Source organism: Amborella trichopoda, chromosome 7 (genome assembly GCF_054954075.1).
Source record: "Amborella trichopoda isolate Santa Cruz 75 chromosome 7, AtrichopodaSantaCruz75HAP2 v2.0, whole genome shotgun sequence".
In the NCBI taxonomy this organism is placed as follows: domain Eukaryota; kingdom Viridiplantae; phylum Streptophyta; class Magnoliopsida; order Amborellales; family Amborellaceae; genus Amborella; species Amborella trichopoda.
Genome location: NC_142342.1, coordinates 4,535,586 through 4,550,253, shown reverse-complemented (window position 1 = coordinate 4,550,253; position 14,668 = coordinate 4,535,586). Strand labels below are relative to the sequence as shown.

The window sequence follows — 14,668 nt, the reverse complement described above, 5'->3', positions numbered from 1 at the left end:
CTCTCATCATATCTCCCTCTAGCCACTAAACCATTTGCATGTGGCTAAGCATTATCCTATCTCTTTCTTAAATCGTTAGAGAGAAGAGTCGAAGTCACATCCTCCATCTCTATGATATCTTTTCCATAGAGTAATGTTGTGGCTAGATACTCATACGAATGAGGGAGTGAGGATAACAAAATTATAGCTTTATCCTCATCACCCATATTAACACCAATATTCAATAATTCACAAATAATTTTATTAAAATAATTCAGCTATTCATGGATATCTATACCTTCATTATCCGCAGGGTGTACAATTTTTGCTTAAAAAATAGGCGATTTATCAGGGACTTCGTCATATACAAACTCTCAAGCTTCGACCAAAGATTTGATGTCGAATCCTCATTGATGATATTAAGTAGCACTTCACTCGATAAGTACAAACGAATAGTGCTCATAGCCCTCATATCTAAGTCTTCCCAGTTCTTATCAGACATAGATTCTGATTTCTTTGACTTTCCTTTCAGAGCTTTATGTAAACCTTGTTGCACTAGCAAATCCCAAACATTAATTTGCCATATTCCAAAATTATTTTTGCTATCAAATTTCTCTACCTCAAATTTTGCATTCAAAACTTTTATCGCCATATCTACGATCCCAAACCGGGATTTGATACTACTTGTTGTGCGCGGAAGCATCTTGTTCGTGGATCCATCCCACGTAGGTGGCGTGATCTTCACGGGAAGGGCCCCCATCGCATTCAAGATTTTTGGGGGTATTCGTAACTTTTGCCCTATCAGGCCCTCCAAGCTGCCTTTTCTTTTGAATATCTGACATGGTGATCCCTATCCTTTCGTTCACTCTAAACCCGACGTATTGATTTTTAGCAAATAAAGTACAAGAAAAAAAATCGATAAAAAATATGCAACAAGCAAAAAAAATAAAACAGGAAATAAATAACAAAAAACATACTAGGATTTACATAGTTTGTCGCAATTGTGACTACATCCACGGGCGAAGACGATCAATATTTTTTATTAAATAAAAAAAAAAGAATTACAAGACAACTTACTTGAGAAAACCAGAGACTCAATCTTTCACAAAGCCTTGTTCTCTACAATTTATTTTCTCTGCTAAAACCCCCAAAGTTTCCCTCTATTTTTCTCTATACACTTTCTCTCTCTACAATATCTTAATAAGAGATGACAAACCCAAAAGTGTAGCTATGTATAGCCTACTTTTCCACATATGCTTTCTCTCTCTAAAAAACCATCTTTATATAAAATAATGCCCCAAAGATAAGTACCTTCAAACCAATCTTAACTTTCATAACTTTATCAACAAGAAACTTTATCCCTATTCATGTGAACCTAAGGCTTTATCCTAATCTAAGTAGGACTTATCCATAAACTTAGCCTAAATGAGAGGAAACCAATCCTTTAAAATTAGGATTCAAGAATTCAACATAAATATCAACACAAACTTCAAAAGAAATTTTCTTGAATTTTGTGACATACCCAAGCTACTAGATTTCACATTGGATGGTTGTAAGTAATTGTGACATCTTTGCATTAAAAATAAATGGTCTCACTATATACAATCCTTATAATAATTTTTCTTTGCTATTACGTATATTACATTTTTCAAAATCCAAGAAGGTATATTACAAGATGTCACGGGAGTAATTTTTTATTGCAATAGTATACTATGAGACCATTCATCTTTGTTACAAGGAGATCACAATTGTACCTAGCCATTAGATGTTAAATTGGATGGCTTGGGTTGTGTTGTTAAATTCGAGGAATTTTTTTTCGAATTTTGAGTCTAGTCAATGATACATTTATAACCACCCGATTTGAAATCTTACGAATAATAGTGATTGTAACCTCTTTGTACTAAAATAAGTTGTCTAGTTACATACTTTTCATTTTCTATTTTACACCTTCATCATTAACAAAAAAAATGGTTTGATAGGGCTTCAGCCCTATCAAAAAGTAAGTAAAGTCTCACCTTATAATTAATCCAAAATTACAATTCAAGCATTGGAAAGCTTTTATATCAATCATCTCGACTTGAACATTATGGTTGTGAAAAAAATTAGGATTCTAAGCTCTAAAAATAGTGTATATCGTAACAAATTATCTAGACCACCCATTTCACCCAAAAATAAGTGTCACGGAACCATAAGATGTATACCATTTTTTTAATTTCAAAACTTTTATTGTTGGTGCTGGAAATTGATTTTAAAGCTACTATGGAGAATTCTTTTGTCAAAAGTGCTTTCTAGACGAAAATTTAAGATGAGGCTATGTTTTGTTTTCATAAGACCTAGGCTTTATTGAAACCTCATCCTTACCAAGATGGTTTTTGGGACTACTGCGTGTGAGATAGGTTATCTTAACTCCAAATATTATAGAAGATATTGATATTGGTATATTTCAATATCTTTTGGTGACTTAATGAGAAATTATTGTATAAAAATATCAATATCTCAGTGGACGACTTTATGGTGAGATATTTTAGTATACAAAATGCTAATATCCAGTGAGGTGTGTAGAGCGAGAGAATGTGTTTTGGAAATATCAATATCTTTTAAAAATTAATGACATGAGGTATTGATATTCAAACTACCAATATCTTAAAGAAATACTTAGTGAGATAGTGATTCCTAAAAATATTAATATCATAATAATTCATAATTGATAATATCTCATAAGGTATTGTGTGTCTCCTATGGGTGGTTTTCTTTAAAGGGAAAAATTGAAAACTAACCTAACAATAATTTCTTATACATTATCTATCCATAAAGAAATGTGCCCTCTAGAGCGTTTGAAAATAAGATTGCAAATTTGGATGCCACGATAAATAGTGCATCTCTTGACGATGGTTCTATAAATTTCTCGTAAGAAAAGGGAAGAAAGTAAATAGTGTTTAGAAATCAATGTTTAAAGTTTTGTCTAACCCAATTTCTGGTGGACCCGAGTAAGTTATTGGGGTGAATATCATATTGTTTCGTTATTAAGATCATTTTCTCTCTTATAGTGTTCTTCCATTTTTTCCATATTCAGATCTATTCTAAAAATAATTTAAATATATATATATATATATATATATATATATATATATAATTAATAAATCCACCTTTCACAACTCTAACCTTTGTAATTTAAAGGTTTGTGAAGTTTAGAATATATATATATATATATATATATATATATATATATATATATATATATATATATATATATATATATATATATATATATATATATATATATATATATATATATATATATGCTTCTCCTATAATATAAAACTTATATACTTCCCCTTATCCAACCGTCTATATATATATATTTATGCTTCCCCTATAATATAAAACTTATATACTTCCCCTTATCCAACCGTCCATTCTGAATAAAGGGTTAAGATTGCCCCAAACACAATGTCACGTCTCTACACTATTTTATTTTTCATTTTTTTTTCTATACACTATTTTGACACCAAATTGTGGACGTCCAATCCTCTATTAAACTTGCACTAGCGAAAAATATATAAAAAAAATATCTCCAATAAAATAAAATGACCAAATACCCCTGAAAGTTTCAAGGGGTATTTTGGTTACTATATTTTATTGAAAAATTGTTTTTAATATTTTTTTATAGGTGCGCCCCAATGAGAAGATAACACTACCAAATTTTATATTCATACAATTTGTATAAAAAAACTAAAAAAAATATACTTTGAAACGTTGGATCTAAGATCAAATGGTAAGTGGCTCTCTCAATCAAAATTAAAAGGTAGGGGAAGCATAGTTCTTCTATGCTGTAGGGGAAGTATAGAAACACCTATATATATATATATATATATATTATGAGTCATAGATCTAAGCATCTCACTAAAATAAATGGCATATTTTATGAGTAATGATCCTATAGGGCCCTTCCCTACCCATATGTGTAGGACCCCAAAAGATCACCATTAAATTTGATATGGATATCTAGAAAAGTTATCATATGAGTATGAAATTTAACTTTTTTAGATATCCGTGCCAAATTTAATGGTGATCCTTTAGGGTCCTACATATATAGGTGGGGGAGGGTCCTATAGGATCATTTCTCCTATATTGTTAGGGAAAAATTTATATAGAGCCGAGGCTCTAAACAATCAAATTTGAGCTTACCTCAAAAATTTCACTAGAAGAGGTTGTTTTGATGTCCAAATATCTTCAAATTGATCATCTCAACATCAAGATGCATGTACTTCAAAAAAAAATGGATTGCAAGTTTTGGAAAGAGTATATTTTGTAACACATTTTTGGACCATCAATTTTCAAGGTTTTCAAATTTTCATAGATATGATGATTTACATCATTTTTGAAGCATTAAACTTTGTAAATTAATATGAAAATATACTTTAAGACTATCACAAAGATTTTCAATATTGAAACCACATTTCTCGACACTTTAAGGCTAATTTAATTATTTAGATCCTAGGCTCTATACAAACCACACCCATATTATTAATTAGATTAGAAAAACACTTTCTAGGGTATGTTTTCATATTTTGCTTTTTGTGATTGTTCATTAAGTAAATTTGCAATAATCTAGACTGCACATTTTAATTTTAAGTTTTGGTATTATATTTACCCAAAAACAAAATAGGATCATTATTCTTATCTTAGTATGTTAAATTTACATAGTTCAACCAAATAGCAAATGACCCAACCTACACTTTCTTATACAATTTTAGATGCATGACCCAAATTTTGAAAATACTATTCCTTTATATATAGTTTTTAAAATACTTCAAGTCTTAAAGACAGTTCTATAAAAAGAATTTTTTGGGATATCTCTTTCTCTCACCCATATGTTTTTTACTTAAGGGGTTGTTTGTTACGTGTAAAAATTTGATTGGAAAATACTTATAGGAAAAATATTTACATATGCAAACAATTTCCAAGAAAAAATTACTCAAGCATGCTCTTTTTTAAAACTTGAAATTTTAGAAAAAGTTGGAAAGAGGGAGAGAGAACACAATAAACTTGAAATTTTAAGATAGTTTATCTCTCTAAAATTTTTGAAATAGTTTCTCTTAAATTTATGATTTGATATAGTTTCTCTCTCTAAAACTTTGAAATTTGAGATAGCTTTTCTCTCTAAAAAATTTTAGATAGTTTCTCTCTCTAAAAATTTTGAAATAGTTTCTCCCTCTAAAAATTCTTAGGTACTTTCTCTCTCTAAAATTTGATATAGTTTCTCTATCTAAAATATTAAAATATCTCATCTCAATAAAACCTAAAATTTGTGATATTTTATCTCTCTAAAAATATTCAGGTACGTCCTCTCTAAAATTTGATAGAGTTTCTTATCTATAATGTTAAGATACTTTCTCTCTCTATAAAATTTAAAATTTGAGATAGTTTATCTCTTTAAAAATTTGAGATAGCTTTGCTCTCTAAAGATTTTCAAATAGTTTCTTTCTCTAAAATTTAAAATTTGAAATAGTTTCCATTTAAAAAATTTGAGATAGTTTCTCAGTCTAAAAATTTTCAAGTACTTTCTCTCTCTAAAATTTGATATAGTTTCTCTCTCCAAAATTTTAAGATACTCCCTCTAAAACTTAAAATTTGATATAGTTACCCTCTCTAAAAATTTTGAGATAGAGTCACTCTCTAAAAATTTCCAGGTAGTTTCCTTCTCTAAAATTTTAAGATATTTTTTCTCTCTAAACCTTATAATTTGATATAGTATCTATCTCTATTTCTTGGGGATGTTTGGCGAAACTAATTGCATTTGATAAAGTGAGTGGCTCCGTTGTGTGAAAATAAACCCATGAATGTACTTTCCCACGTATGGAGATGTTATATTTTCACATGAATTGGTCCAATTTGTAGTAAAATTTTGTACCTTTGTACTCTATGAGATCTAATCTCCCATTGTTCTTTAGTAGCTCAGTTGCGGTTGAATGTTAACTGATTGGTTGTAGGTTCAAATTCTAGGTGGGGAAGATTTGACTCGTTAAATATCCGGATCACTTTGGTCATTAGGTAAGCTATTTTAGTCACAACCTTTAAATATCCTACTTTAGGTGAATTATTTTAGTCACAACCTTTAAATATGGTTAATTTATAGTTTAAATAGTAAATGTTGTTATTTAAATATTGTTAATTTCTAGTTTAAATAGTAAAATATCGTTAATTTGTAATTTAAACAGTAAATGGTTATGTATTTAGAAAAAAAAATATTGTGAAATGGTAAAGTATTTTAAAAATTAGATTAAGTTATTGGAGGAGGCCAATGTGAAAAAAAAATACAGCAAATATATTGTAAGTAATTTATTCTTTAGGTGAATTATTTTGGTCTCAACCTTTAAATATCATTAATTTGTAGTTTAAATAGTAAATGTCGTTCTTTAAATATTGTTAATTTGTAGTTTAAATAGTAAATATCGTTCTTTAAATATCGTTAATTTGTAGTTTAAATAGTAAATGGCTATGCATTTTAAAAAAAAATTATTGTGAAATGGTAAAGTATTTTAAAAATTAGATTGAGATATTAGAGGAGGCTAATGTGAAAAAAAAATACAGCAAATATATTGTAAGTAATTTATTGCTTCTTTATTTGTATCTAAACCCTAATCCTAAAAAGTCTTTTGTTTTTGTTTTTAAAAGAGTAATCATTATAATTTAAATAAAATATAATTTATTACTATTTTGTCTTCATCTAAACCCTAATCCCAAAAAAATAATTGTTTTTATTTTTCAAAATATTTAATAATCATTATAATTTATCAAATATAATTATCAAAAAATCATTATAAAATATAATTTATCAAAAAATTCTTCCCCAAAAGATTTAACTTCAGATGGTATCGTTCTTTAAATATCGTTAATTTGTAGTTTAAATAGTAAATGGTTATGTATCTTTTAAAAAATTTATTGTGAAATGGTAAAGTATTTTAAAAATTAGATTAAAATATTAGAGGAGGCCAATGTGAAAAAAAAAATACAGGTAATATATTATAAGTAATTTATCACTTTTTTATCTATATCTAAACCCTAATCCTAAAAAGTCTTTTTTTTTTTTTCTTTCTAAAAGTGTAATCATTATAATTTAAATCAAATATAATTTATCACTTTTTTCTCTCTATCTAAACCCTAATCCCCAAAATTTCCTCTTTTTTTTCAAAATATTTAATAATCATTATAATTTATCAAATATAATTATCAAAAAATCATTATAAAATATAATTTATCAAAAAATCATTTTTATGTTTTTTTTTTGTTTTCAAACGATTTAGCTTAAGATGACGACTGCCACCAAAATTGACGATAAAGGAATACATAAATGGATGTATACAGGATAGTGTAGCCACCACATGCAAAAATGGATGTACATAGGAGAGTGCAGGAATGGATGTAATTGACGATGCAGAAATGGATGTACACATGAGAGTGTAAAAATGGGTATGTAAGATGTGCAAACACTTATATAAATGGAGAAAATAGAAATGGATGTGAGCAGGAGAGAATAGTGAAATTCGCGATAGAGGGATGCATAAATGGATGTGCAGAGGAGAGTGTAGAAATGGATATGTGTAGAATGGGTAAACAGTTATATAAGTGGAGTTTAGAGAGAGAAAATAGAAATGGATGAGTAGGAAAGAGGGAGAATGATGGAATTGACTATAGATGGATGCAGAAATTGATGTGCACAAGAGAGTGTAGAATGGATATGCAAAAACTTATATAAATGGAGTTTAGAGAGAGAAAATATAAATGGACGTATGCAAGGGAGAATGGTGCGAGAAATGGATGTGCAAACAAGATGGAATTTAGAGAGAGAAAATAGAAATGGATATACGTAGGAGACAGGGAGAATGGTGGGAGAAATGGATGAATAGAAATGGAGTTTAGAGAGAGAAAATAGAAATAGAAATACACAGTAGAGAAAAAATGGTGGGAGAAATGGATATGCGAACGCCTATATATGCATGAGAGAGGGAGAATGGTGGGAGAATAAATGGAGAATGGTGGGAGAATGGATGTACATAGAGAGAATAGTAGGAGATAGAGGATGTTTTTGGCTAGAGATGCACGTAGTTAGATTAACCGTTGAGTCGCATAATAAATTCACAGCTATATTGTGCGTAATAAATTTTACGTACTTTAAGAAAATCTTGCGTAATTTATTTTTATTTTTTTATTATTGAAGTGTACAGAAACATCTTACGGTTCAGTCGTATCTAAACATGGTAAATCTCATATTATGTTTCCTATAATAGATTTTCAAGTACCAAACGGCCCCCAAGAGTAGGTAACTCGTTCGTACTCGTTGGGAAAAAGTTTCATATATAGTTCGTCGCATTCCAACCATTTGTAACGTATAGTTTTCATGTAAAAATATTTTCAAACATGCTCTGAAGGTAAACTCTCTCTATGAAATTGGGATGAATCTGTTCCTCCCGAAACCCAAATGGCAAACAGCTTAGAAAGAGGGGTGCGGTTGGCGTACGGACGCCTCCATAATAGAGGTAAGGTCGCCTTTTTAAATTTTATCATGGAATATAATTTTTATATAAAATATTATTGGTGTTATCTCAAAATCTATTTTTTATATCTAATTATAAAATTTTAAAATTTAAAAAATAATTAAAATTAAGTAGATCTATAAACATATAAAAATCATGAAAATGGACAGTGTAGATAATAAGTTGTAAAATGTATTATTTCTAAGACTTAAATTTTTTTTATTTTTCATAGTTATACATCTCGATGCCGAGATGATCAATCAAAAAGTTTTTCAACATTAAAACTACATTTTCCAATGGATTTTTGAAAGGCATCCGTAGTTCCACATTATAAGGTTGCACCCTTGTATAAACTTTTTCCTAGAAGGAGAGAATGGAGAAGGTGGGAAGGAAGATGATTTCACAAAAGATGGGTCAGTAGATCTGAAGGGACGCCCTGTTCTCCGCTCCAAAACTGGAAGATGGACCGGCTGCTCTTTCATCGTTGGTAAGCTACCCCAAACCTTTTATTTTCTCACATTCACTGTAGGTATTGCTTTTCATTTCCCATCTCTTCTTCCTCTAACTAGGATTCACCTTTAATTAAAGTAGTGTTCAAAAAATCGACTCGGCCAATGTAATCAGGCCTTGGCTGAGACGATTTACTCGGGAGAGAGAGCAAAAATGGGTGGTTTAAGAAAATGAGGAACCATGAATCATTATTTTGAATTTTTGAGAGTTAAGGTGTTGTGTTGGATATTTGTAAAGAACAAAATAAAATAAAAAGTAGTATGGTTAAGGGAGAGGGATGCAGCTTTTCATGGCTTGCCTGCTAGAGCTGTTCCTTTATGTTTGAGGCAGAGTCATGGCAAGTAGCTATTATTATTACTAATGATTTACAGTTTTTCAAATTATGAAGGCATACATGATTATTAGGATAATTGCAAATTACAATAACTAAATTCATAATCTCTTGCCGTTCATTCTATGGGTGTTATGATGATATTGAAGGAGCCCAGTTATACTAATTTTGTTGTTTTAATTTATGGTTGTAGGGTATGAGATATTTGAGAGGATGGCTTATTATGGAATATCTTCAAATTTGGTTTTGTATTTAACAAATAAGCTACATCAGGGTACGGTGGCATCTTCAAGGAGCGTGACAAATTGGGTTGGCACCACTTGGATGACTCCCATCATTGGTGCCTACATTGCTGACGCCTACTTAGGACGTTACTGGACTTTCCTCATCTCCTCTGCCATTTATCTCTTAGTAATCTCCTCCTCCCATTATCTATTACTAGTACTATATGCATTTACAATCAATGTCATACTAAATATTAATAATTATAAAGGATGAGGTTTATATAAGACCTAGGTTTTATGAAAGCCAAATAAAGCCACACTTCAATTCTTCGTATGGAAAGTACTTTCAGCTATGGAAATTTTCATGATGGCTTGAAAATTATTTTCTGACACCGATAATAAAATTTGAAACTTAAAAGATCGTATAGATCTTGTGGATCTTTAAACACTCAGTTTTAAGGCGAAATGGATAGTCTAGAAATGTTTTTTAAAAAAATATATTATATTTAGAACTTGAAATCCTAATTTTTTCTACAACCATAATGTTCAAGCTGAGATGATTGAATTAAAGGTTTTTCAATACTTGAAAGAAAAGTATACAATGAGACTATTTAACTTTGGTACAAGGTGGTCATAATTAATCTGATGGTATGTGATGGTGGTTAGGGATGTTTGATATGGCACAATTCCTATTTTCATCGGTTAATAAAATATCACATTGAATTAAAAAATAAGAAGTGAAATTGCAATACATTAACAGACTTATAATGATGCTTAGTATAGACAAATGTTATGCTTATAATGTCTATTATATATCAAGGGGTATGCTAATGTCTATTATATATTATAACATCTATTTTTTCAAAAAAAAGGATTTTGAGAGAGAGAGAGCCCCTCAAAATAGGAGATAGATAATAATAAATAATAAGAGAGAGTCATCGTTAATAGGATATAGCTATATTTATGACAATTTTGGAAAACTCTGCGACTTTAAACCGAATTTTAAATGATTTTACCTAATGTTTTTTTATTTTTAGTTGAATTTTTGGAATTTAATCTTTTTTAATTATTTATATATTAAAAGTTTTGACTAATTAGACCACCGATTAAATTGATTTTTAAGTTGACCAATTCCTTAGCCGGTTTGAGCATAAGTCCAATCCTGATAACAATAGTTCTAAGAATGTAAATGGGCCTTGCCCGTGTGTGGGCCAGCCTGATTGGACGCAAAGGCCCGACCCTTCATGGGGTCCATCGGACAATTCAGGCTGGCAAGCTTAATGGGCTGGGACTTGGGCTTAGTATTAAGGCCTATTTCCTGGTTGTGATACTGTAGTTTATGAGGGTGCAAATGGGGCTGGCTGGGTAGGCCTTGAAGGCCCAGCCCAACGTACATGGGCCGACTTCGAACCCTTCACAGTGTTTGATGGGCCAGACTAGCCTGTAAGGCTCGTTAATCCCTTACCTAGAACTAGCCCAAATCAGGTAGGACTTCATGAAATCAGACTGTGTGTGTGAGAGAGAGCCTTCACTGTCCTAGAACCAACACAAATCTAGAAATTTCAAACACACACACTATCTCTCTCTCACACACACACACAAAGAGCCATGTTTTTCCCAGTAATTGCTGGAATTTCGTGGTACTATATGAAATTTCAAACAATCCTTTGCTGCTACTGATCTCTCTCTCTGATTCACGGCTTCAATAAATACTAGCTCAAATGCTTTAACACGAGCTAAAATTCCAAAGTGGTCCTCACCCTCCCTCATGTTACAGGGAATGTGTCTGCTCACACTTGTGGTCTCACTCCCCGCTCTCCGCCCCCCGGCCTGCAACAGCAACAATCAAGACTGCAATGCAGGCTCCGCCCCACATGCCTCTACATTCCAAATTGGGATCTTCTACTTCGCGCTATACGTCCTTGCACTCGGCACAGGGGGCACCAAGCCTAACATCTCCACCATGGGAGCTGACCAATTCGACGAATCCCACCCTAAAGAGAGGAAGCAAAAGCTCTCCTTCTTCAACTGGTGGATGTTTAGTATCTTCTTTGGGACCTTGTTTGCCAATACCATCCTTGTATACATTCAGGATAATGTTGGATGGACTCTGGGCTATGCTTTACCAACAGCGGGACTCTTGATATCTATCTGTATATTTGTCGCCGGGACGCCGTTTTATAGGCATAAGTTGCCTTCTGGGAGCCCATTTACCCGAATGCTTCACGTTTTGGTAGCTGCTGCTCGAAAATGGAATGTTAGGGGCCCTGATGACAGCAAGGAGCTCCATGAGTTGGATGCTGCATATTATGTTGCCAAGGGCTCATGCAGGATCGATCCAACACCACAGCTAAGGTATGTGAGAGTTTGGTTTGTGTCCATGACAAGGGTTAAAGTGAGAGCCATTGCCATAGGAATGCTTGATTTTGTTAAAATTTTACTAGGATGTCCAGAGTCTAATACTAACTGAGAACCAAACATTAGGGAATGAATGGCAAGTTCTTGTACTATTTAGTTTATTATATAGTAAAAAGATTTTAAAATATTCACTTTGGTATATATGAAAGATTTTAAATAACACACAAGGACTTTTACTTACCAAAGACCAAAGTTTGAAATGATGTTTTGACAATGGTTTTTAAAGTAAAAGTTCAGTTGTATACTTAATTAGTAGAATCTGCTCACAAGAAAAGACATAAGAAACCAAAACTTATACTTCAGTAAAGATGTGATGCCCATTTGGAATATATATATATATTTATATATTTAATGTCTTTCTGATGTTCTAAATTCCAGTACTTAATAACATTCATGACCTATTGTTTGCAGTTTTCTTGACAAAGCTGCAGTAAAGCGTGGCCCTGAAACTCCTTGGATGCTTTGCACAATGACCCAAGTTGAAGAGACAAAACAGATTATAAAAATGATCCCATTTCTGATTGCCTCATTTGTGCCTAGCATAATGGTAGCTCAATCCAATACCCTTTTCTTGAAACAAGCAACCACCCTGAATAGAAGTGTGGGTCCTCATTTCAAGATCCCTCCTGCAAGCTTGATAGGTTTTATCACCATTTCTATGTTGGTTAGCCTAGTGATTTACGACCGGGTCTTTGTCCCTGTAATGAGGAGATATACAAAGAATCCGAGAGGAATATCAATGCTACTGCGTATGGGAATTGGCCTTGCTCTATACATTGTCGTAATGATAGTCGCTTCCTTGATCGAAAGAAAGAGATTGAGTGTTGCGAGGGAACATGATCTAGTAGAACGCAAGGGGACGATCCCTCTCACCATATTGATACTAGTCCCACAATTTGCTATCCTGGGAGTGGCTGATGCCTTTTTAGAGGTTGCAAAGATGGAATTCTTCTATGATCAAGCACCAGAGAGCATGAAAAGTCTTGGAACTTCATATTTTTCAACTACAATGGGTATTGGGAACTTCCTTAGCAGTTTCCTTCTCACAATTGTGCAATATGTCACAGGAAGGCATGGTAAAAAGAGTTGGATTCTCAATAATTTGAACGACTCTCATCTCGACTATTACTATGCTTTCTTTGCAATCTTAAACATAGTGAATTTCATCTTCTTCTTAGTAGCGGCCAGATTTTATGTCTATAGAGCAGAAGGACTTGGTATGCAGAAAATTCAAGAGAAGGCACTAAAGACATCGGTCGTAGACGATGGCGGTCTGGTTAAGGATATGAGACCAGGATAATTTCTGATATTTGTATATTTACATGTTTGTGTGGTAAAGAATGAAATTCACGCACGTTTGAAATTCAAATGTTGATAACATATATTCTTGCTTCTTTTTGAGAATGGAAGTCTCCTGTAATATCCTCTATACTTGCTTTGAAGTATATGAAATTGTACCAATGTTACTTTAGGCCTATGTGAAAATGGGCGATATTCTTATCTTTGTAATCAGTCAGTATAGTAGGAGGCCGAGCCAAGGCCCGCGCCAAGTTGGGGCAAGTTCGAGGGCGACTTGAACATCCCCAAAAGAAGATGCAGAAAATATAAAAAAAAAATTAAAAAGAAGAAGGTAAATGCTAATATATTACTTAGAAATATGTTCTTAGATGATTTTGATAGTTTTTAAGATGAGTTGGAGCTTTCATATTTTTTTATTTTCTTAATTCTTATGAAATATTCTAGGTCTAAATCAAAATTCTTAATAATCCAGCTTTTATAGATTCTTTTCATCTTCTTTAGTCTTCTAACCATTTCTATTGCCTCTTTTAATATTTTCTTATTTTTAACTATTTTTCAGTTTCATTTTTTATTTTTTTAGTTTTTACTTTTCATGAGGGCCCTACACCTCATGCATAAAGCAAGTGATTTCACTCCCACTGAAAAACTATTTTCCTTTGGATATACTATATCTGTCACAAGTTGAGATCATTGAGATTACAATGAAGAGAATTCAACACACACCCTGATATTGTAGCCATTGAAAATTCTACCGGTAATTGTCCAAAAAGACCATGGAGCCTCTATTCATTTAGAATTTTTGTAAATAAAGGAGTATGAAGGGTTATGTAATAAGAGATATATGATGAATTTTTGAGTCCAAATGTTCTCATTGAAAATCCTAAAAATATCTGATATAGTCCAAAGAAATCTATGTTGTTTTAAGGGTTATTTAGTGATTAATCCTTCAGATTTACCTCTTAAGGTGATACCCATACCATGGCATGCATGTTGCACACCCATTATGAGTCAAGCAATGAATGTAATTTCATGATTAAAATTCTGCATATATGTGCCATATAACATGTTCCTGTAGGAGCATATTGTACACTTACTTCTTCAGGTAAATGAGCTCCTTCATAGTTTTTCCTTGACTAAAACTTTGAGATCTATTTCAGAATCACCAGATGAAGTGTTTTCAGAAAATAAAAATTGGATTTTGAGTTTCAAAATATTTATATTTGACAAACCAAAAAAGAGATAATCTCTTATTAATGATATCCCTTTACTTTTCATTTCAAACCTTAGCTTCTTTTTTTTTCCTTTAAATTTACGCCTACACCTATTTCTTCTTCATTTTTTAATCTCAAAATGACTTTCGCAGACCTAAT

At 31.8% G+C, this 14,668-nt stretch overlaps 1 protein-coding gene across 1 annotated transcript; it reads left to right on the top strand.

The window, feature by feature from the left end:
- Positions 1–8,364: 8,364 nt before the first annotated feature.
- Positions 8,365–13,468, top strand: LOC18447261 (protein NRT1/ PTR FAMILY 5.2). Its single transcript, XM_020675336.2, has 5 exons — positions 8,365–8,519; positions 8,881–9,003; positions 9,551–9,768; positions 11,359–11,936; positions 12,411–13,468. Exons 1-5 carry the CDS (start codon positions 8,462–8,464, stop codon positions 13,297–13,299), a joined length of 1,866 nt encoding a protein of 621 aa, XP_020530995.2. The 5' UTR covers positions 8,365–8,461; the 3' UTR covers positions 13,300–13,468.
- Positions 13,469–14,668: the final 1,200 nt, after the last annotated feature.

Bases quoted from the DNA above. Each gene is read 5' to 3' on its own strand.
- LOC18447261 (XM_020675336.2), top strand. From the start codon at position 8,462: ATGGCAAACAGCTTAGAAAGAGGGGTGCGGTTGGCGTACGGACGCCTC. The intron at 9,769-11,358 runs GTAATCTCCTCC...CTCATGTTACAG, and splicing joins CCTCTGCCATTTATCTCTTA to GGAATGTGTCTGCTCACACT. The intron at 11,937-12,410 runs GTATGTGAGAGT...TATTGTTTGCAG, and splicing joins GATCCAACACCACAGCTAAG to TTTTCTTGACAAAGCTGCAG.